Here is a 21,423-nt window from a genome sequence, read left to right as displayed (position 1 = left end):
ATATTAACTGTCATTTTTTCTCAATGAATCACTGTTGAGATTGTTCCCAAAATTAATAAATCTCTTACGAACGTTTTTCGAATTGTGTGAAGTTTATGGTCAACATAATCAAACATAAGATTTAGATCCGAAGATCTTGGACTTCCACATAATACCACATGAAATATTTTTTTTAAATATTTGCATTTCAAGATGCATGAAATTATGGCATACAAAACTCGCAGACATGGTTTGAGAACAAAACCCAATTTATCATAGAAAAGTTCTCTTCGATGTTGAAGTGCATTGAAACCTACACAATAATCCCGAAACATAAATACATTCAAGAAATTTACAATTTGGTGATATTTATTTTTGGTTAAAAAATTCAATGACTATGTTTCTCAAGGAGCGGGGCGCAATAGATATGTGTGTAGGAAATAATGTGTTTATTATTATGTTTGTATTATTATTTATTAAATGTTTAATTAATATCGGTAAAACAGAATAGGATCTTTAAAATATGAAAAATATCTTTTGACACGCGAGGCTGCACTTCGACACCAACCACCAACAAGAGGTCAAATCCAGTACCTTTTTGGGTGACGTAATGATGTCTTTTATTTCTTGAGCAGAAGCTGGAGGTTTGCTTATTTTTTGTCTAGTTTTATATTAGCTGATATATGCTCTTCAGCATTTTCTATCGTAAAAGTACTTTTAAGATATTCCGAAAACACCACTGCCTTATGCTGATTGCTTTTTGCTCAATTATTTTCAAGCTTTAATGGTGAGAAGTGTGTCAGTGGTCGTCTGAGGTTTTTTGTTGTGAATTCTTTTCGCACGATAAATTGGCCAGAAATGTTTTAAATGAATTGTGTTTAAGATGTCTATCCTTTGATTCAACCTTTTACAGAGTTTATTGAGCAGAGACTTGTCCCCAAGAGATCTGGTCATAATTGCTTGATTGCATTGGGATAGTTGCAACCAGTAGTAACCTGCATTATAACGGGAGTACTATTCCAACAAACTTTATTTTATTTGCTGTAAATTTTTCTATATCGCTATTTAGTTGGTATTCATATTCTATGACCATAGCAGGCTTTGTCATTAATTGATTCGCAAGTGTTTTATAAAGCTTCCAGTCTGTGAACTTATTACCCAGAAAATACGGATTTTCTTTTTTTAGTATAGAACTGTACATATTTAAAAACATTGGGGAATGATCCGAGCACAGATCAGCTTCATCCTTAATTTCCATAAAGCCTTTAAAAACTTTTCTTGAAATAAAAAGTTAATAAGATCAAGTATCTTACTTGGATCTGTGGACCAGATTGTTGAATAGCTTTTAAAAATTCCGAACCCTTGTAATGAACCTTTTCTGGTGGTTCGTTTAGAGCTGGGATAACTCAGTCTTGTCCAAGGTCCTCACAAGAAATTTGTTTTATCTTTTACCCTGTCACTGCCGTTGAATTCTGAAGGACTGAATTGGAGGTAAACTAAACCGTTCTAAACAGCTGAACCCCTCTCGATACTCGACACGATATAATACAATCACACGTGACTGTTAAAGCTACGTGTGTTGTATTACAGGCCGTAGACAACACGCCCTTCCCTGTACACTGTTAAAGCGTCCAGGGGTCGGAGACGTTAGGTTACTGTTAAAAGCCACCTACAGTTTCCGACACTATGGTATAGACACTCGTAACTGTTAAATCTACGTATGTTATACTCCGTGCGACCTAGGTTCAGTAACTGTTAAAGCCCTGAATCTTGCTCACCTTTTCAACCCTTAGTTCAATCCTTCTTATCCACTTAACCACTCGCCGCATATGAGTATTAACCTGTAACTGTGTGAATTAACGGTCAAACACCTTTGCACATGAAATATTGTGAACCAACAAAAATTATAATCAATGTATTTAATTTTGAATGATATTTCTTCTAAATAAGTAATTTTTCGACAGTGTCCAATGGTATTTGTTTTCTTTGGTATTTTTTTATTTCTTAAAAAAAATCTCTTTATTACAATATACTTTCATCTAATTTACAAACGATATTTTAAGTTCTGTATTATTGACATTTAAATTCTCTTGTAAAATTAATTTATTTTAATGTTTGCATTCAAGAAGTTTTCTTTTAACAATCTTATATTCAATGTATTTAATTTAACAGTTTGTAAAAAAAATATTTAAGTTTTCTTTTATATTTAAAACTAGAATTTTTTTTTCAAAATGTTTATTTAAGTGACAGTGAAAAATTATTTTAAAATTAATTTAAAATTATTTCATATTCAATAAAGTTCCAGCAACATAAATATTCAAAACGATAGTTCACGGTGTGTATAATATTCTTTCAATATATTAGTTTACACCACATCAAATTTTATTTCATATAATTTCAGAGTTTGTCCAGTTACGTTGTTGGTGGCAGAGGATTGCGGTGAGTTGGATTGTTAATGTTTTTATCACTACTTAACAAATTTTATTTTTTTTTAATACAGGAATCTTCGAGTTAATCAATTCAAGTGAGTAATGCCTGTTGAGTATTATGTGACTATACCCACGACGCACAGTGTGACAAAACACAAAATTAGGCGGTCATAATTCGATATTTTCGGAACCAGTAGAGATATTGATATGAAATTTTCCTAAAATATAGTTTTTGAGTTGATCTTTCTTTTAAATCTAATTTGAGCCCAATCGGCCTACCGGAACTACCCGAAATTTTTGCCCAAACATGGGGATTTTACCGTGGTCCCAAGATCACTTAAAAACTATGATAGGTAGAAAGCTGAATTTTGGTGTCCGGAAAACTTACGTTATTATCTAGATTTCAACATTTTTTTAAGGTTTTCCGCCCACTGCCACACCCACCCCCCATACAAAATTTTCATATTCAATCATTTATTATCGTTAAAAATACTTTTTGCACTTATTGGACTACATATATACGTGACTTACATAACAACACAACTCTATGCAAAAAATGGGCGTGATCCGCTCATTAGTTCCTAAGTTATTTGCAGTTTATACAACTTTAGCGAAATTATGATTTCGTAAAAATTTAACCAATTTTAAACCCTTATAGCTTTTTTACTATTTATTCAAAAATGATCATTTTTAATTTTTTTAAAGCTTACGATATTGTTATTCATTATGTGTAAAAAAAATTTCAATTTTAATTATCAATAAAATTTTATTAGCGAAATTGCACAAAAAGTCAGCATTTTTTTCATGGCCATTTTCACTTCTATCGGCGATACCCAAAAAATGTATCCGAGTTTTTTCATGAAATTTTTCCTATTAATAGCCAAATAGTTACACTTTACAATAAAACAAAAATTGGCCTGCGCACTTTATGTTTTACACCTATTTCAGGCCTCAGAATCCAGCGAAAAATTACGAAAAATATTAACTTCAATAAACCCCATTTATTTCAACAACAAATTCAATGAGTAATAACAAAAAGACATTTATAATTTTATAAATATTTAATTTATTTATATTTTAAATTTCAACTAAATCGGTTGAAGAATAACGAAGTTATAACACATTATGTTCAGACGCCTGACCGGAAGTATGATCACAGCATTTAACCTTGAATGTACAGTTATTTAATTTTACACAAGCAAGTAATGCGTATTTGAAATATAATGAACATATATTAACTGTCATTTTTTCTCAATGAATCACTGTTGAGATTGTTCCCAAAATTAATAAATCTCTTACGAACGTTTTTCGAATTGTGTGAAGTTTATGGTCAACATAATCAAACATAAGATTTAGATCCGAAGATCTTGGACTTCCACATAATACCACATGAAATATTTTTTTTAAATATTTGCATTTCAAGATGCATGAAATTATGGCATACAAAACTCGCAGACATGGTTTGAGAACAAAACCCAATTTATCATAGAAAAGTTCTCTTCGATGTTGAAGTGCATTGAAACCTACACAATAATCCCGAAACATAAATACATTCAAGAAATTTACAATTTGGTGATATTTATTTTTGGTTAAAAAATTCAATGACTATGTTTCTCAAGGAGCGGGGCGCAATAGATATGTGTGTAGGAAATAATGTGTTTATTATTATGTTTGTATTATTATTTATTAAATGTTTAATTAATATCGGTAAAACAGAATAGGATCTTTAAAATATGAAAAATATCTTTTGACACGCGAGGCTGCACTTCGACACCAACCACCAACAAGAGGTCAAATCCAGCACCTTTTTGGGTGACGTAATGATGTCTTTTATTTCTTGAGCAGAAGCTGGAGGTTTGCTTATTTTTTGTCTAGTTTTATATTAGCTGATATATGCTCTTCAGCATTTTCTATCGTAAAAGTACTTTTAAGATATTCCGAAAACACCACTGCCTTATGCTGATTGCTTTTTGCTCAATTATTTTCAAGCTTTAATGGTGAGAAGTGTGTCAGTGGTCGTCTGAGGTTTTTTGTTGTGAATTCTTTTCGCACGATAAATTGGCCAGAAATGTTTTAAATGAATTGTGTTTAAGATGTCTATCCTTTGATTCAACCTTTTACAGAGTTTATTGAGCAGAGACTTGTCCCCAAGAGATCTGGTCATAATTGCTTGATTGCATTGGGATAGTTGCAACCAGTAGTAACCTGCATTATAACGGGAGTACTATTCCAACAAACTTTATTTTATTTGCTGTAAATTTTTCTATATCGCTATTTAGTTGGTATTCATATTCTATGACCATAGCAGGCTTTGTCATTAATTGATTCGCAAGTGTTTTATAAAGCTTCCAGTCTGTGAACTTATTACCCAGAAAATACGGATTTTCTTTTTTTAGTATAGAACTGTACATATTTAAAAACATTGGGGAATGATCCGAGCACAGATCAGCTTCATCCTTAATTTCCATAAAGCCTTTAAAAACTTTTCTTGAAATAAAAAGTTAATAAGATCAAGTATCTTACTTGGATCTGTGGACCAGATTGTTGAATAGCTTTTAAAAATTCCGAACCCTTGTAATGAACCTTTTCTGGTGGTTCGTTTAGAGCTGGGATAACTCAGTCTTGTCCAAGGTCCTCACAAGAAATTTGTTTTATCTTTTACCCTGTCACTGCCGTTGAATTCTGAAGGACTGAATTGGAGGTAAACTAAACCGTTCTAAACAGCTGAACCCCTCTCGATACTCGACACGATATAATACAATCACACGTGACTGTTAAAGCTACGTGTGTTGTATTACAGGCCGTAGACAACACGCCCTTCCCTGTACACTGTTAAAGCGTCCAGGGGTCGGAGACGTTAGGTTACTGTTAAAAGCCACCTACAGTTTCCGACACTATGGTATAGACACTCGTAACTGTTAAATCTACGTGTGTTATACTCCGTGCGACCTAGGTTCAGTAACTGTTAAAGCCCTGAATCTTGCTCACCTTTTCAACCCTTAGTTCAATCCTTCTTATCCACTTAACCACTCGCCGCATATGAGTATTAACCTGTAACTGTGTGAATTAACGGTCAAACACCTTTGCACATGAAATATTGTGAACCAACAAAAATTATAATCAATGTATTTAATTTTGAATGATATTTCTTCTAAATAAGTAATTTTTCGACAGTGTCCAATGGTATTTGTTTTCTTTGGTATTTTTTTATTTCTTAAAAAAAATCTCTTTATTACAATATACTTTCATCTAATTTACAAACGATATTTTAAGTTCTGTATTATTGACATTTAAATTCTCTTGTAAAATTAATTTATTTTAATGTTTGCATTCAAGAAGTTTTCTTTTAACAATCTTATATTCAATGTATTTAATTTAACAGTTTGTAAAAAAAATATTTAAGTTTTCTTTTATATTTAAAACTAGAATTTTTTTTTCAAAATGTTTATTTAAGTGACAGTGAAAAATTATTTTAAAATTAATTTAAAATTATTTCATATTCAATAAAGTTCCAGCAACATAAATATTCAAAACGATAGTTCACGGTGTGTATAATATTCTTTCAATATATTAGTTTACACCACATCAAATTTTATTTCATATAATTTCAGAGTTTGTCCAGTTACGTTGTTGGTGGCAGAGGATTGCGGTGAGTTGGATTGTTAATGTTTTTATCACTACTTAACAAATTTTATTTTTTTTTAATACAGGAATCTTCGAGTTAATCAATTCAAGTGAGTAATGCCTGTTGAGTATTATGTGACTATACCCACGACGCACAGTGTGACAAAACACAAAATTAGGCGGTCATAATTCGATATTTTCGGAACCAGTAGAGATATTGATATGAAATTTTCCTAAAATATAGTTTTTGAGTTGATCTTTCTTTTAAATCTAATTTGAGCCCAATCGGCCTACCGGAACTACTCGAAATTTTTGCCCAAACATGGGGATTTTACCGTGGTCCCAAGATTACTTAAAAACTATGATAGGTAGAAAGCTGAATTTTGGTGTCCAGAAAACTTACGTTATTATCTAGATTCTAACATCTTTTTAAGGTTTTCCGCCCACTGCCACACCCACCCCCCATACAAAATTTTCATATTAAATCATTTATTATCGTTAAAAATACTTTTTGCACTTATTGAACTACATATATATGTGACTTATATAGCAACACAACTTTATGCAAAAAATGGGCGTGATCCGCCTATTAGTTCCTAAGTTATTTGCAGTTTATGCAACTTTAGCGAAATTATGATTTCGTAAAAATTTAACCAACTTTAAACCCTTATAGCTTTTTTACTATTTACTCAAAAATGATCATTTTTAATTTTTTTTAAAGCTTACGATATTGTTATTCATTATGTGTAAAAAAAAATTTCAATTTTAATTATCAATAAAATTTTATTAGCGAAATTGCACAAAAAGTCAGCATTTTTTTCATGGCCATTTTCACTTCTATCGGCGATACCCAAAAAATGTATCCGAGTTTTTTCATGAAATTTTTCCTATTAATAGCCAAATAGTTACACTTTACAATAAAACAAAAATTGGCCTGCGCACTCTATGTTTTACACCTATTTCAGGCCTCAGAATCCAGCGAAAAATTACGAAAAATATTACCTTCAATAAACCCCATTTATTTCAACAACAAATTCAATGAGTAATAACAAAAAGACATTTATAATTTTATAAATATTTAATTTATTTATATTTCAAATTTCAACTAAATCGGTTGAAGAATAACGAAGTTATAACACATTATGTTCAGACGCCTGACCGGAAGTATGATCACAGCGTTTAACCTTGAATGTACAGCTATTCAATTTTACACAAGCAAGTAATGCGTATTTGAAATATGAACACTTCCAGTCAGGCGTCTGAACATAATGTGTTATAACTTCGTTATTCTTCAACCGATTTAGTTGAAATTTGAAATATAAATAAATTAAATATTTATAAAATTATAAATGTCTTTTTGTTATTACTGATTGAATTTGTTGTTGAAATAAATGGGGTTTATTGAAGGTCATATTTTTCGTAATTTTTTGCTGGTTTCTGAGGCCTGAAATAGGTGTAAAACATAGAGTGCGCAGGCCAATTTTTTATTTGTTGTAAAGTTTAACTATTTGGCTATTAATAGGAAAAATTTCATGAAAAAACTCGGATACATTTTTTGGGTATCGCCGATAGAAGTGAAAATGGCCATGAAAAAAATGCTGACTTTTTGTGCAATTTCGCTAATAAAATTTTATTGATAATTAAAATTGAAATTTTTTTACACATAATGAATAACAATATCGCAAGCTTTAAAAAAAATTAAAAATGATCATTTTTGAGTAAATAGTAAAAAAGCTATAAGGGTTTAAAATTGGTTAAATTTTTACGAAATCATAATTTCGCTAAAGTTGCATAAACTGCAAATAACTTAGGAACTAATAGGCGGATCACGCCCATTTTTTGCATAAAGTTGTGTTGCTATATAAGTCACATATATATGTAGTTCAATAAGTGCAAAAAGTATTTTTAACGATAATAAATGATTTAATATGAAAATTTTGTATGGGGGGTGGGTGTGGCAGTGGGCGGAAAACCTTAAAAAGATGTTAGAATCTAGATAATAACGTAAGTTTTCTGGACACCAAAATTCAGCTTTCTACCTATCATAGTTTTTAAGTAATCTTGGGACCACGGTAAAATCCCCATGTTTGGGCAAAAATTTCGGATAGTTCCGGTAGGCCGATTGGGCTCAAATTAGATTTAAAAGAAAGATCAACTCAAAAACTATGTTTTAGGAAAATTTCATATCAATATCTCCACTGGTTCCGAAAATATCGAATTATGACCGCCTAATTTTGTGTTTTGTCACACTGTGCGACGTTGGAGCAATCAAATTTTTAATAAATAAAATTTTGGTTGTTACACCCTTAGTCACAATAAGTCTCGAATCCCAAAAAGCATTTTTAGTATTATAGTCACCACCAAAATTTATCCCCAAGAGCCTTTAAAACTTCAATCTATTTTCTTTGCCTATATTATGCCGCTGAGTGCTATATAAAGCCGCTATCGTTAAAGGTTGATGATCAGTTCCTCTCTAAACTTTAACTATTTGGAATTCAGAAGCTGTTAACTAAATTCCTTTATTTAGTTTAGGTAGCGTAGATTTGCGCTAACTCCTCGTGCTAACTCCTTGCTGGATGATTTTCTCCGCAATTACAGCATTTTGGTTGCAATGTTGGTGGTTTATCACAGTCAGATGTAGCATGCTTTCCAGCACACTTTACACATCTAGGTTGTTTACCGCCTAGTTTTATGTGTGTTCAAAACCCTGGCAATTTCTACATTGCTGCAAAATATTGTTAAACTGGTTCTTCAGCCACTATAGTATTCAAGATTTTTGATATTTTATAGATTTTGTTTACGTGTTCAGATGTGACGAACGAAACTTAAAACATGTTTAACGGTTCTTTAGTTTTCCATTTAATTTACTGCCGAAATTGCACTTAAGCCCTGCTTTTACCAGTCTGCGACTACTGACTCTGAGTCTCATGTATGATGCAAATTTTTAAAAATGACTTTAGTCGGTCTTAGTGGCTTATTTTCATATAAACACCATGATTTTTGCTCTTACAATTCCAACAATCTTTGCGTATATGTCTCTATAATTGGCAGCATGCGATACCATTATAGGAGGTGGTACGTCTGCCTAACAGTAGCAACAGTAGTATTGTTTGTTACACATTAAGGTGAAGACTCAGATTTTCTCTATGTCGACTACAAATGAATTACTCTTCTTCATCGTTATTATCAACTTCCATTGATACAGGGTTTAACTGCAACTTCGTTATCGTTTGTTATGTTTGTAGGAAGTATTATATTCAATTCACCTAATATATCTGATTCCTCTGGTGCAGATATACCATTTGCTAATACACTTACGTCGACTTTCTTAAAATCTGCTGACCGCTCCACTACGCAATTCCTTGAACACTTTTATCATTAACGTTATCACTGTTGTCAATATTGCCGGTAATACTTTTTTCCACAACACTGAATTTAGCCCCAAGTTCTTCTTTTGGTTCAAGTTTTTCATCCTCTATACTATCTTCGTGATTTCTCTTTGTTGCTTTCATCGCTTTGCTGATGAACTGGTGTGGCTCTAGAATTCTCATTTTCTTCGAAGTTATTATTAGAAATTCACATTCATCATTGCTTGTTGGTACAGTTACTTTCTTTTGACTATCAGTTTTTTTGTACTGCGGCGTATCTTAACTTATCGAAATATTCATAATCTCTTTTTCTTCCTGCTTGATTTTCGAAATTATAGACAGGGAGTTGTAACCATTCTCGTACGACATATATTTGTATTGCGTAGTCAAAGTTTCGTAGTGAGCGGACGTGTTTTTTAACCGGTCTCGAAGAAATTTAAATTACCGTATAAAAACAAGTAAATAAGAAGTACTCCTTTAAATATCACTTTTTTTATTAATACAAATTCACAAAAATAGATCATTTTTGGGCAAAAAACAATTAGTGAAAGTTTAAAGTGCATAAAATATTAATTTGAAAATAGCGCGCGCTTTTTTCGATTTTTGTTGACTTTCTTTTTTTTTTGCACAACTTTATTAAAAAATTCAAATAGCTGACAGAGACAGCAGATTAATTTCTAAAGCTTATAATCAAAAGTGAATAAGTATTCAAACAAAAGAACAGTGCGGTTTTGTGTATATGGGTCATTCTTTTACAAACCGGACACCTTTTTGACCTCATCACCTCCGATTTGGCTGAAATTTTTTTTATGAGCTCCTTTCATAAAATAAGAAGACCCGTATCTCGGGAAAAAATTTTGTAATTTTTTTCCTAGGAGATATGGACCCATGGGGTTTTGAGAATTGGCATTGTAGACACATTTTCAAATGGCTATATCTCAAGTTCTATAAAAGGTAGAAACTTGAAATTTATTGCGTTTTAAAGATAATTGGTTGAGCTTTTAAGAAATTGTTTAAACAATTAAGATTGTTTATATTTAAGTACTAATATTAACCGTTAAATTTCAAAAAAAAAGATATCTCAAAAGGGTACACAACATTTTTCATTTTTTATATTTTATTTAGATTCAGTTTTAAATTTTACTAAGAAATAAAAATTTTCATGATAGTATCGATTTTTATAAATTTTTTAAATTTTTTTTTTCTCATAAAACACATCAAACACATGCGTGCTATATTTACATTGAATGAATTTTCAAAAAATATACTACAAATATTCTTATATAATATTTTTGATTTCAATTAGTAATAAAATTGTACATAAAACTCAAAAATTTCAGGACGATATTGTCGTTGGAACTACTTTTAAAAAATTTATTTATCCTTCACATCACTCCAAACACATACACACGATTTTTCAGTAAAAAAAAAACAGAGGAATACGTCACACAAATTTTTCATTTTTACTTTTAATTCCGATTAAACAATAAATTCTTCTTCGAAAATAAATATTTCCAGTGTGATATTGCTTCCAGAAGTAATTTAAAAAAAATTAATTTATCAGGTGTCCTTCATGTTACTCATACGCACCATAATACCCTTGAATCAATTTTCCAAGAAAAGTGACACAATATTCACATTTTAAATTAGTTCCGCATCATCTCTATTTTTAAATTATAAATTTTAACATAATTAATTTTATATTTTTCTTATATTGATCAGTTTAAAAATTAATTAGTTCCACACTAGCTGAACTACCTGAATAACTGAAGCACATAAGTACACCCACCTTCTATGGTGAGTGTTATTCTGCTACAGTTGGAAAAATTCTTTAAGCAGGTAAGAACTGTAAACAATTTGAAATGGAGTGTCTAGGTACTCCTATCTTTAAAAGATCCAGTATCAAATTTGGTATAAAATGTTAAGTAAGTCGGATAAATTTTCAGTTTCTGTTTTGAAAGCGAACAAACAAGTAAGAACATTTAAATAATGGCAAAAGTTGAAAAAAATAAATTGCATCTACGGCAATTCAATGACTTAAAATGTTTCAATCCGCTGAAGTTAAAAATACATCCAAGAAAGGCCAAAGTAAGGCAAGTTTCAGATAGTATCCTGCGTATGTTGGGGATGCCTAGGACCAAAAAAAATATGGGGAAAAAAATATGTAACAGTTGCCGAATGAGACTGGCGATGAGAGCCAAAAAAAATAAGAACAATGAAGGAGCTATATCGGAAAACAGCAGCCAGTCATCGAGCGAGGAAAATATTCAACCATCAAGTAATAGCAGTTCGGCTACATACGAAACTGAAGTCAGAAAAAGTGCTATTAGTCCATTAAATAAATCACTCTCTCTAATAAGCAATACCCCAATTACATCGAGAAAACTTAAACAACACGAATATAAAAATGAAAAAATAAAGGATATAACTGAAGCGATTAAACATAAAATTTTCAACATTCCTCCCGATGAGTCCAACAATAGCGATGAAGAAGATGACCTTGCATCAATTTTAAAAAATCTACAGGAAAAATTCAATGGCTCAGTAGATAGGACGATGAAAATAAAAATATTGAGTGTGGTACATAATTGGTCTTTTCGAAGAATCACAACTCACTTTCCAAACGCTACAAAGCATATGATTACTGTAGCTAAAAAACTTGCTTCAGAAAAAGGAATCTTAGAAGACCCAAATCCAAAAAGCCACCCATCGTTAGAAAACGATGCTTAGCTGGCACCTTAAAGAGGAATGCTGCAAGAGCTAGTCTTTAACGAATACATAATCCAATTCAAACACCAAAGGAATTATTTAACTGGGCTAACGAATGTTTACCAAATGTTGTGTGCCATTTCTCAACATCAAAAGACTATGAAGCTGAAGAAAATAAGATTAAACACCGTTTCGAAGCAGCTACATCAGTTAAAGGCACATTAAAATATCACTGCTTTATTCCTAATTCAAAACGATATTAATGGCAAAAATATTTTCTTCTGCAGACATTACAGATTATGTATCAATAATGAAATGATTATTAATAAAATCAATACAAAAACTTAAAAAAAATATTTTGTTTATAGTTCTTTACAGTTTATCTCTATATGGAATTGTTTACAGTTTATTTCCTATAACAATTCGTACCTGCTTAAAGAATTTTTTCAACTGTTTTCAAATGTGCTGCAGTTATACAGGTACTTCAGCTAGTGTGGAACTAATTAATTTTTAAACTGATCAATATAAGAAAAAGTTCATAAAACGGTTTAATTATGTTAAAATTTATAATTTAAAAATAGAGATGATGCGGAACTAATTTAAAATGTGAATATTGTGTCACTTTTCTTGGAAAATTGATTCAAGGGTATTATGGTGCGTATGAGTAACATGAAGGACACCTGATAAATTAATTTTTTTTAAATTACTTCTGGAAGCAATATCACACTGGAAATATTTATTTTCGAAGAAGAATTTATTGTTTAATCGGAATTAAAAGTAAAAATGAAAAATTTGTGTGACGTATTCCTCTGTTTTTTTTACTGAAAAATACTTAAGTACTTAAATATAAACAATCTTAATTGTTTAAACAATTTCTTAAAAGCTCAACCAATTATCTTTAAAACGCAATAAATTTCAAGTTTCTACCTTTTATAGAACTTGATATATCCATTTTGAAAATGTGTCTACAATGCCAATTCTCAAAACCCCATGGGTCCATATCTCCTAGGAAAAAAATTACAAAATTTTTTCCCGAGATACGGGTCTTCTTATTTTATGAAAGGAGCTCATAAAAAAATTTCAGCCAAATCGGAGGTGATGAGGTCATTTTTTGCCAAAATCCGTCCGGTTTGTAAAAGAATGACCCATATATAAACAAAACAAAAAGTGCTGATAGAGACAATTATTATTATATTTTATTTTATTACTGCAAAAGCTGTTCATAGTAATTAAACAAAATTAAAATATTCAGCTGAGACACCATATACAACCTATTCTTTGATTAGTGTGTACACAAACCTTTATTTTAAAAGTGTTATAACACAAGATCAGTAATGCCGGTCAATCGAACTCCGCCAAAAGGTGACAAATTCTACCCCAGTTCTTAAACAAAACGACACTCAAAATAAAATCTCGATGACAGTTAAATCTAGATAATGGACAGAAGAAAACTGAGAAAACAATGGCAAATAAATCGGTCCCCTTAATTAAAAATTAAAAACGGACTTAAACAAACTAACCAAGGGACTTAAAATTATGCTACTTAATGAGAAAAATAAAAACCTGCAAAAACGCAGAATGAACTTGACAGCTAATAAAGCCACTAACTATTCTTTATGAAAAGTTATTAAAAATATCAACAACTCAGTAATGTATCAACCACCACTGAGGAAAGCAAATGGAACTTGGGCTAGAACTAACACCGAAAAAGCTGAACTTTTTGCCACGTACTTCGAAACTACGTTTAGAAACCCAGAACAGCATGATAGCAACGTTACACGGAGCAGCTCTACTCAAAATGTCGCAATAAAGAAAGTTTCAATAACAGAGATTAAGAATACTATTTAAAATAAAATTAAAGCAAAAAAATCACCAGGATATGATAGTATCACAGGAAAGATTCTGACTTAGCTGCCTCTCCAAGCACTTGTACATATGAGAAATCTGTTTAATTGCGCTTTTCGCCTTAATTATTTTCCAAAAATCATACAGACCAATTAGCCTATTACCAGTTATGTCAAAAATGTTTGAAAAAATAATTTTATCAAGACTAGAACCGATTCTCCATAAAGAAAAACTTATACCTGACCATCAATTCGGCTTTCGAAAAAAGTATTCGACTATAAAACAAGTTCACAGAGTTGTTAATAAAATAACTAGTGATATTGACACAAAACAATTTTCCTCGGCGGTATATCTAGATGTCGCAAAGGCTTCGACAACGTTTGGCATGGAGGTCTACTAACTAAACTATCAGAGCTTCTTCCAACAAACTTTTACCTCATACTTAGGAGCTATCTACAAAATAGATACTTTTATGTGAAATATAAAGACTCAATCTCCGAACTTAAACAAATGAAAGTTGGTGTGCCCCAAGGAAGCGTACTAGGTCCATTATTCTACTTGCTATACACGGCTGATGTTCCGATACCTTGTGATTCTCAAAGTTTGATAGCAACTTTTGCAGATGGTACAGCACTAATTGCAGCTAATAAAAATTTTAACATATCCACAGACAACTTGCAGAATTACCTAAACGCAACGCTCGAATGGTTCGACAAATGGGGAGTTCAAATAAATACAAGCAAAACAGTTCATGTTATCTACACGAATAAAAAATATGACCTAAAACGTATAAAAATTAACAATGACGAAGTCTTCACACACACAAAGGCAAATTACCTTGGCATTACTATAGATAGCAGATTAACTTGGAAAGACCATATTAAAGCTAAAAGCAATGAAATTAAGCGTCGCTTTGGACAATTGTACTGGCTACTCTGCTCAAAATCAAAACTAACAGTGGAAAATAAACTACTAGTATATAAAAAAGTAATCGCTCCAATATGGAAATATGGAGCCGAAATATGGGGCACAGCATGTAAATCCAACGTTCAAATACTGCAAAGACTACAATCAAAAATACTTATGATTATCATCAACGCTGAATGATACATCTCAAACTATGACATTCATCGCGATTTAAAGATACCCTTCGTTGCAGACGTTATCAGAAAAAATAGTAAAAAGCACACAGACAGATTATTTTTCCATCCTAACCCAACAATGAGGCACCTACCTAATGACGAAGCCACACATCACAGAAGATTGAAACGCTTATTTCCATCAGAACTAGCAATTCTATAATAATCTAACTAATATATTCATAGTAAATTCGTAGCAGTCTATTTAATTGACTCATTTTTTATATCATCTATCCATTAATTTTAATTATTTTATAATATTTAATTTATATAATTTAAAGAAAAGTTTTCTTTTCATTTTATCCACTATTAATAGTTCACTCATGTAATTCTTAATCTTGTTTTTGAATTATTACTTGAACATCCACTATGTAAAAATGTATACTAAATACTAAATCTTGGCAGTTGTATAATAAAGGGAAGCAAAAAAAAAATATATTTGTAGTTACTTAAAATGTTATACCCCATAATGATGTCATAATTTGCAGCGTACTCACGTTAATGATTGTACCTGACTACTTCTTCTTTTAGTGTAATATTCGAATTCAACATTATCTAATTTGATCCATCCCATAAATTTGCCTATTGCCAATAATGCTTTCTTCATATTTATTAACTTGTCTATTTGCAAAATGTTTTTTATATATTTCTTTAATCATTGAAATTTTCGCACCACTGTCAATCAGGCATTAAAAATTGTTGTTGTTGATTTTTGCTTTCTTTAGTTTTTCGAATTCTGACGTGCAGTTAATTTGTTTTGAAGGTTATTTGCCTGTTTGTGTAATTTCTGCCAAGGTGATCACGTTTGCATCTCTTTACAATCACGACGTTCATGATCTGTTTAACCGCAGTTGAAACAATGCTCCTTTGTTATTTCATTATTTTTGTGATATTTAACGTGCATGTGTTTTGTTTTTTTCATGCGTTCTCAAATTTAAATCACTTGATTCAACATAATTTTTGTACTTGAAAAAGCGTGTGTTAATTCCTTTGTCATTAGAATTTTAAAACTGTACAAATTGTTGACCAATAATGACTGCTTAAATAGTTTTGTTGTTTTTGTCATCTCATTACTCGCATTAACCAATTTTTGTGTATGAATTATCGATTCGAAATTAACATGTTTGTTCCTCCTCTAAAATATAGAATCATCTCCTCTGCATTTACATTTATATTTGTATTTGCTTCTTGGGAGTATTTTTACCGTGAGTAGTGCTATTAAGTCTTTAAGTTCAGTATTTGCCATTTCTGCGTTCACTTGTTTGTTAATCGAAAACATCCGGTTTTTAACTGCTGTTCTGATTCGTTGTTTCTTTTCATTACCTCCCTCGCTGGCGTTCCCCGTCATCTCTTCTTAATTTTTATTTGTCCGCACCCGAACTTATGTCTTCTGCTCCTGTTTTTAACATCTGCAACTTTTTTCTTTGTGCTCTTGATAAAACTCCGTTACTTTCCAGAGATTCATCCACGTGAAAATTTCTGATGTAAATTCCTAGTCTCTCCTCTTGATTATTCGCATAACTGCTAATTTAATTCTACGACTTTTCAACTATTTCCACTGTTTTATGCCAATTTTAACATAAATCAACAACAACTGCAAACAACTCTAAGAACTGTTTTTTTTCTGTAACCGCTCCCTGTATTTATTGTAGGACGAGCCCCCAAGTGTAGGAAATAATATGTTTATTATTACCTTTCGACAACGAAAAACACAACTGCACTTCGACACCAACTATCAACAACTATTGCCTCTACCAACCGCATTCCATTTTCACTATCTTCTGCCGCTTGCAACGCAGAGTTGCCATGAATTAGAATTACTGCCTACATATATGTGATACTTCTGTAATAGCACTTTATTATTAATTAAAACACTTAAAAATATCTATAGTAAACATATACATATTATTTTACGAACATTCATTGTTTTACACGTAATTATGTGATTTTTTCTTTTGCTTCTGAGAAAACGCGCTAAATTCTAATGAACGATGAACCATTAAGTTAGTAGTTGTTTGTACTTTGGTTTTTACATCATGCCAGATGACGTTCTGCTGGTTAATGTGTTCACCACAATACTCCCCCTCAATGAGGGCCGAAGACTGTGGTGAAACCCATCGTGACTTATTTTAATCGCTTGAGGATGAGTTTGCTGATGATTGTATTGTGTTAATGGAACTGTGATTATTTATTTCAAATGGTCTTGTTCGGCAAACGTTACTTTGCGTACCAAATCAGTAGTGCCATCGTTGCGGTTGGGTTGACCCAGGTTGTTTAATATTTCTACGAATAACGTTTCTGTTGGCTGCTCATTGTTTACTGCGAGAAACACTGGTTTCAGCCTTTCTATTGAAATGTTTAGGTGTTTGCTACTCGAAAATCTGTTCATTTATCCTTTTTATAACTTTGTACGTATATATGGTGGCTCAAGTGGTTTTTTATATCATCAGCACGTAAGAAGATATGAGTGCAGTCTTTAAACCTTTGCGAATTTGAGGTGGACCTTTACTGTTGCAATCCTATATGAAATCGATTTCAAAACTTTTCTTAATTGATTGGTGCGCCGTTGTCCACGAAAAATTCACCGAGTTCGCCAATTCACCAATTGAATCTATCGATCATTGTCAGAGCGTACCTATAACTTTGGCATTCTGAAAGACTGAAAAGGTCAATTTGAACGTGATCAAATCATTAGTCTGTTTCTGGAAAGAATATTGGAGCTGGTGTACCCATGACTTTACATCTTTACGAATTAATGGCCAAACATACTTTGAGGTTAATTGATGTGAGGTGCATCTGACACTAGGATGCGATATCGAGTGCGTCAGGTTAAATACATTTCTTTTTAGTAACTTGGGAAAGTTACTACCAGTTGTGATGTTGCAGTATGTGTCCAAATGTTTTTGTAGCCGTAGATTTTGTAGTTGTAATGAATTGGATTTTAGTGTTTGCTGCAACTCCTCGTCATTGATTTGAGCTTCACTGAGGCGTTCTTAACTGAATGATTGAGCCATTATTACTGCGCTTATGCAGTAATAGAGCATCAGCTCTTGTTAGGACCAGACACGTGTGGTATATTAGTTGAAAATTCATCAATGTAACTTGACTGTCGCTCTTGACGAGGTAATAGTTTTTTCATTTTCTGTCCAAAAGCAAAAATGAGAGGTTTGTGATTAGTTTGTGTGAAGTGTCATGCTTCTAGCATGTTTGATTGAAATGTAAACTGCTTAGAGCTTCCTATAGTGACCATTGTGATTGAGTTGGATTGCTCTTAACTTTGCAGAATGAAATGTTTTTATTTTTAAGTTGATACTGAAATTAATTTAAATTCGGTTTTATTTTTTTAAGAACATTAACTTTTATTTCGAGGGTTAATTTTTTGAATAATACGGAATTAGATGCGTCCGTAATGGATCGTAATGGATATGTTCGTGATAAGTGTACTAAGTTGGCACCTGCTTTACATTCTTCGAATGTATTGAGCTCCGACGACCGCACTACTTCGGTCTTTTCGCTCCTCTTAGACCACTTTCAATAATAGTTTAATACGCCAAGAAATTGACGAACTTGATGAACCGTCTTTGATTTTTCGTACTTACGCTTTTACTCAATCTTCTGGTTCCGTCTGAATTAATTTGTTAACCAAGGAATTGCAAAAACGTAACTCCAAACTACCAAACTCTTACTTTGAAATGTTTATGCTTAAGTGCGCTTGCTGAAGTTTATGTAACACAATGTCTTAATGCTTTTTATGCTCGCTAGCGTCCTTAAAAAAAAACAAAAATACCGTTTAAGTAACAAAAAAAAACGAATGGTGCGGCTCGGAAAATTGAGTCCATGTAATGTTGAAACGTTGGAGTTGCGTTTTTTAAGCCCAAATGGCGTTATGACGGATTCAAACATTCCCACTGGAGTGCTGACTGCAATTTTGCAAATATCTTCCGGGTTCATTGGAATGTTATAATAGGCTTGATTAATGTCAATCTTAGAGAATATTGCACTTCCATGAAGCCGTTCTGACACGTGATTGATGTACGGTATTGGATAACGGTCTAGATTCGTGCGGGCGTTTAGTTTACGGTAATCACCATTTGCCATCCATCTACCTGTCTTGTTTTTAACAAGATGGCTGGGCTTGACCTTGGTCTGTTTGACGGTCGTATAATCTCTTCCTCGAGTAGTGCACGAAATTCATTACGAATTGCTGGTAATTTCTCGCCAGAGTATCGTTTTGGTTTTTCTGCAAACGGTCGGTTTTATTAAAGTCAACTGTTTTTAAAAATACATTTCACTTTTTCGTTATCTCAACTTTATCTTTTGCTTAAAATTTGTCTTTTACATAGTTGAATTTGAAAATTCTCTTAATTTCATGCTTCGTTTTAGCGAAGTTAAGGTCATTTTCCATAGTTTCGTTCTGACATTGAAACTAAGTTTTGTATAGAAAAAACAACTTAGTTTCACTGAAACAACGATGACACTAAGATTTTTGCGAAATTAAGGTGTGCCTGAACAGCATATTCGTTTCAATAAAACTAAGGCCATTTTTTTTAATTTCGTTCTAACCTGAATTTTGTATGGATAAAATAACTTAATTTCACTAAAACGAAGATAAGATTAAGATTTTTGCGAAATTAACGTGTGTCTGAACATGGTATTACTGTTATATATATGTTATAATTAATATATATATTTATAGTATTGTAAGTTACAGTGTATATTACACAAAATATTTATTGCATCTAAACAAAACATTTAGTTCGTAAAATTTTGTTGTTTTATAACAGGGTTCGTATTTGCTCACTCATGAGCAGCTCAGGCTCATGAGCAAGAGCCAATTCTTACGTGAGCCCAAAATGGGCTCATGAGCGTGAGCCCATAATTGGCTCATATTAAAGAGCTGCTCACCAGCGTGAGCCTTCGAGTTGCTCATATTGAAGAGCTGCTCATGAGGTCTCACGAGCCGAGAGCTCACGAGCTCATCTGTTTAATAAAAAGCGATTTGTTAGTTTATTTACTTTATTTATTTTTATAAACGTTATATGTGAAAATACATAATTTGAAATTAAGTTCGCTTATATATTATATATTTATATTAAAACAATATAATGAAACAATAATTTGAATTTGAAAAACAAATTTATAAAATATTATTATCAGAAATATTTAAGCACATATTTTTGGAATTAAGCTCTTGAAAATTTAATTTAGTTATTAGTAAGTTGTTTATTGTACTATTACTTAATCTAGATCTTAGTTTAGTTAAAACTAGAGAAAGTGCGCTAAAAGCTCTTTCCACCGATACTTGTGTAGCTGGAACAGCTAATGCTACTGCTGCAACTTTTTTAATCTCCTTATAATTGTTTGACGTTTTCCAATAGCTTAAAATGTCAGTATGAAGAGGAACACCTTTTTGGCTGGCAAGTGCTATGAGCTTTTGTTTAAAGGTGCGATTTGTTTCGGTGTTAGCTGTTATATTTGCCGTCATTCGCTGCTGCAATTTTGAATAAGGTGCTGCAGAAGTAGTAGGAAACTCAAACATCATATCACATGAGATATTTGGAGAATCTGGTTCATTCCCTACTTTCTGTAAGTCCTCCAATTTTGTTAACCTTTCAAAAGTTGCTGTGAGATACGCCTGTGAAAAACATAACATATTAATTTAAAATTTGTTTAATAAATAATAATTTTCAAAAATACAATAATTTTTATAATTATAAATATAAGTATATTTGCAACTTAACGCACCACAGCTGTTGATTTTTGATTTTCAGACAGCATTGTTGAATTTTCATAATTAAAACGGGGATCAAGATAAAGCGCGGCTTGGAATGCATCACTATCCATAAATATTTGTTTCTTTTTTTGCATTGACTCATGTAAACGAGAAGCGTATGGTGTTTTTGTTACTAATTCCTCTAACTCTATCTCGCAACATAACCAATCTCTATAAAAATCACCAATTACGTACTGCTCTGTTTGCATATGTTTAGTACAAATAGCCAATGGGGAAAAGGCAGTTACAAAATTTACAACGAAATCCCAAGATATATCTGGAATTTCAGACTTTTCAATATATAATGCTTCTATTATCTCTCTCATTTTAAGTAAATTATTCAACATCTCATATGTCGAGTTCCAACATGTTGCATTTGTATATGAATGTCGCCTGCCCTAACAGCTTTTCGTAATTGCTTTACAGCATCTTTGCATTCACCAATTTGTAGTTCAAGATTTTTTAAAACATCATGGGCTGCAAGTTGAATTGTATGCGCAGCGCATCTCACAACAGATAATACCGATTATATTTTCATCATTATTGCTGCACTCCTC

General features: G+C 31.9%; 1 protein-coding gene and 2 long non-coding RNA genes across 3 annotated transcripts; 2 read left to right on the top strand and 1 right to left on the bottom strand.

Annotated features, from left to right (window-relative positions):
• Positions 1–2,271: 2,271 nt before the first annotated feature.
• LOC119686472 lies at positions 2,272–2,570 on the top strand. The gene is made up of 3 exons (XR_005252931.1): positions 2,272–2,314; positions 2,381–2,418; positions 2,480–2,570. It is a non-coding gene; the product is annotated as an uncharacterized LOC119686472 (long non-coding RNA).
• Positions 2,571–5,910: 3,340 nt separating this feature from the next.
• Positions 5,911–6,209, top strand: LOC119686471. Its single transcript, XR_005252930.1, has 3 exons — positions 5,911–5,953; positions 6,020–6,057; positions 6,119–6,209. It is a non-coding gene; the product is annotated as an uncharacterized LOC119686471 (long non-coding RNA).
• A 14,087-nt stretch (positions 6,210–20,296) lies between these two features.
• Positions 20,297–21,192, bottom strand: LOC119675339 (the record flags this gene model as incomplete). Its single annotated transcript, XM_038086531.1, has 2 exons — positions 20,842–21,192; positions 20,297–20,728 (listed from the first exon to the last, which is right to left on the bottom strand). Coding segments are annotated over exons 1-2 (783 nt in total), but the record flags the coding sequence as incomplete, so codon positions are not given.
• Positions 21,193–21,423: the final 231 nt, after the last annotated feature.

Source organism: Teleopsis dalmanni, chromosome 2, assembly GCF_002237135.1.
Source record: "Teleopsis dalmanni isolate 2A chromosome 2, ASM223713v2, whole genome shotgun sequence".
Classification (NCBI taxonomy): domain Eukaryota; kingdom Metazoa; phylum Arthropoda; class Insecta; order Diptera; family Diopsidae; genus Teleopsis; species Teleopsis dalmanni.
Note: the sequence above shows the minus strand (reverse complement) of the source record. Positions and strands in the feature narration are given on the sequence as shown.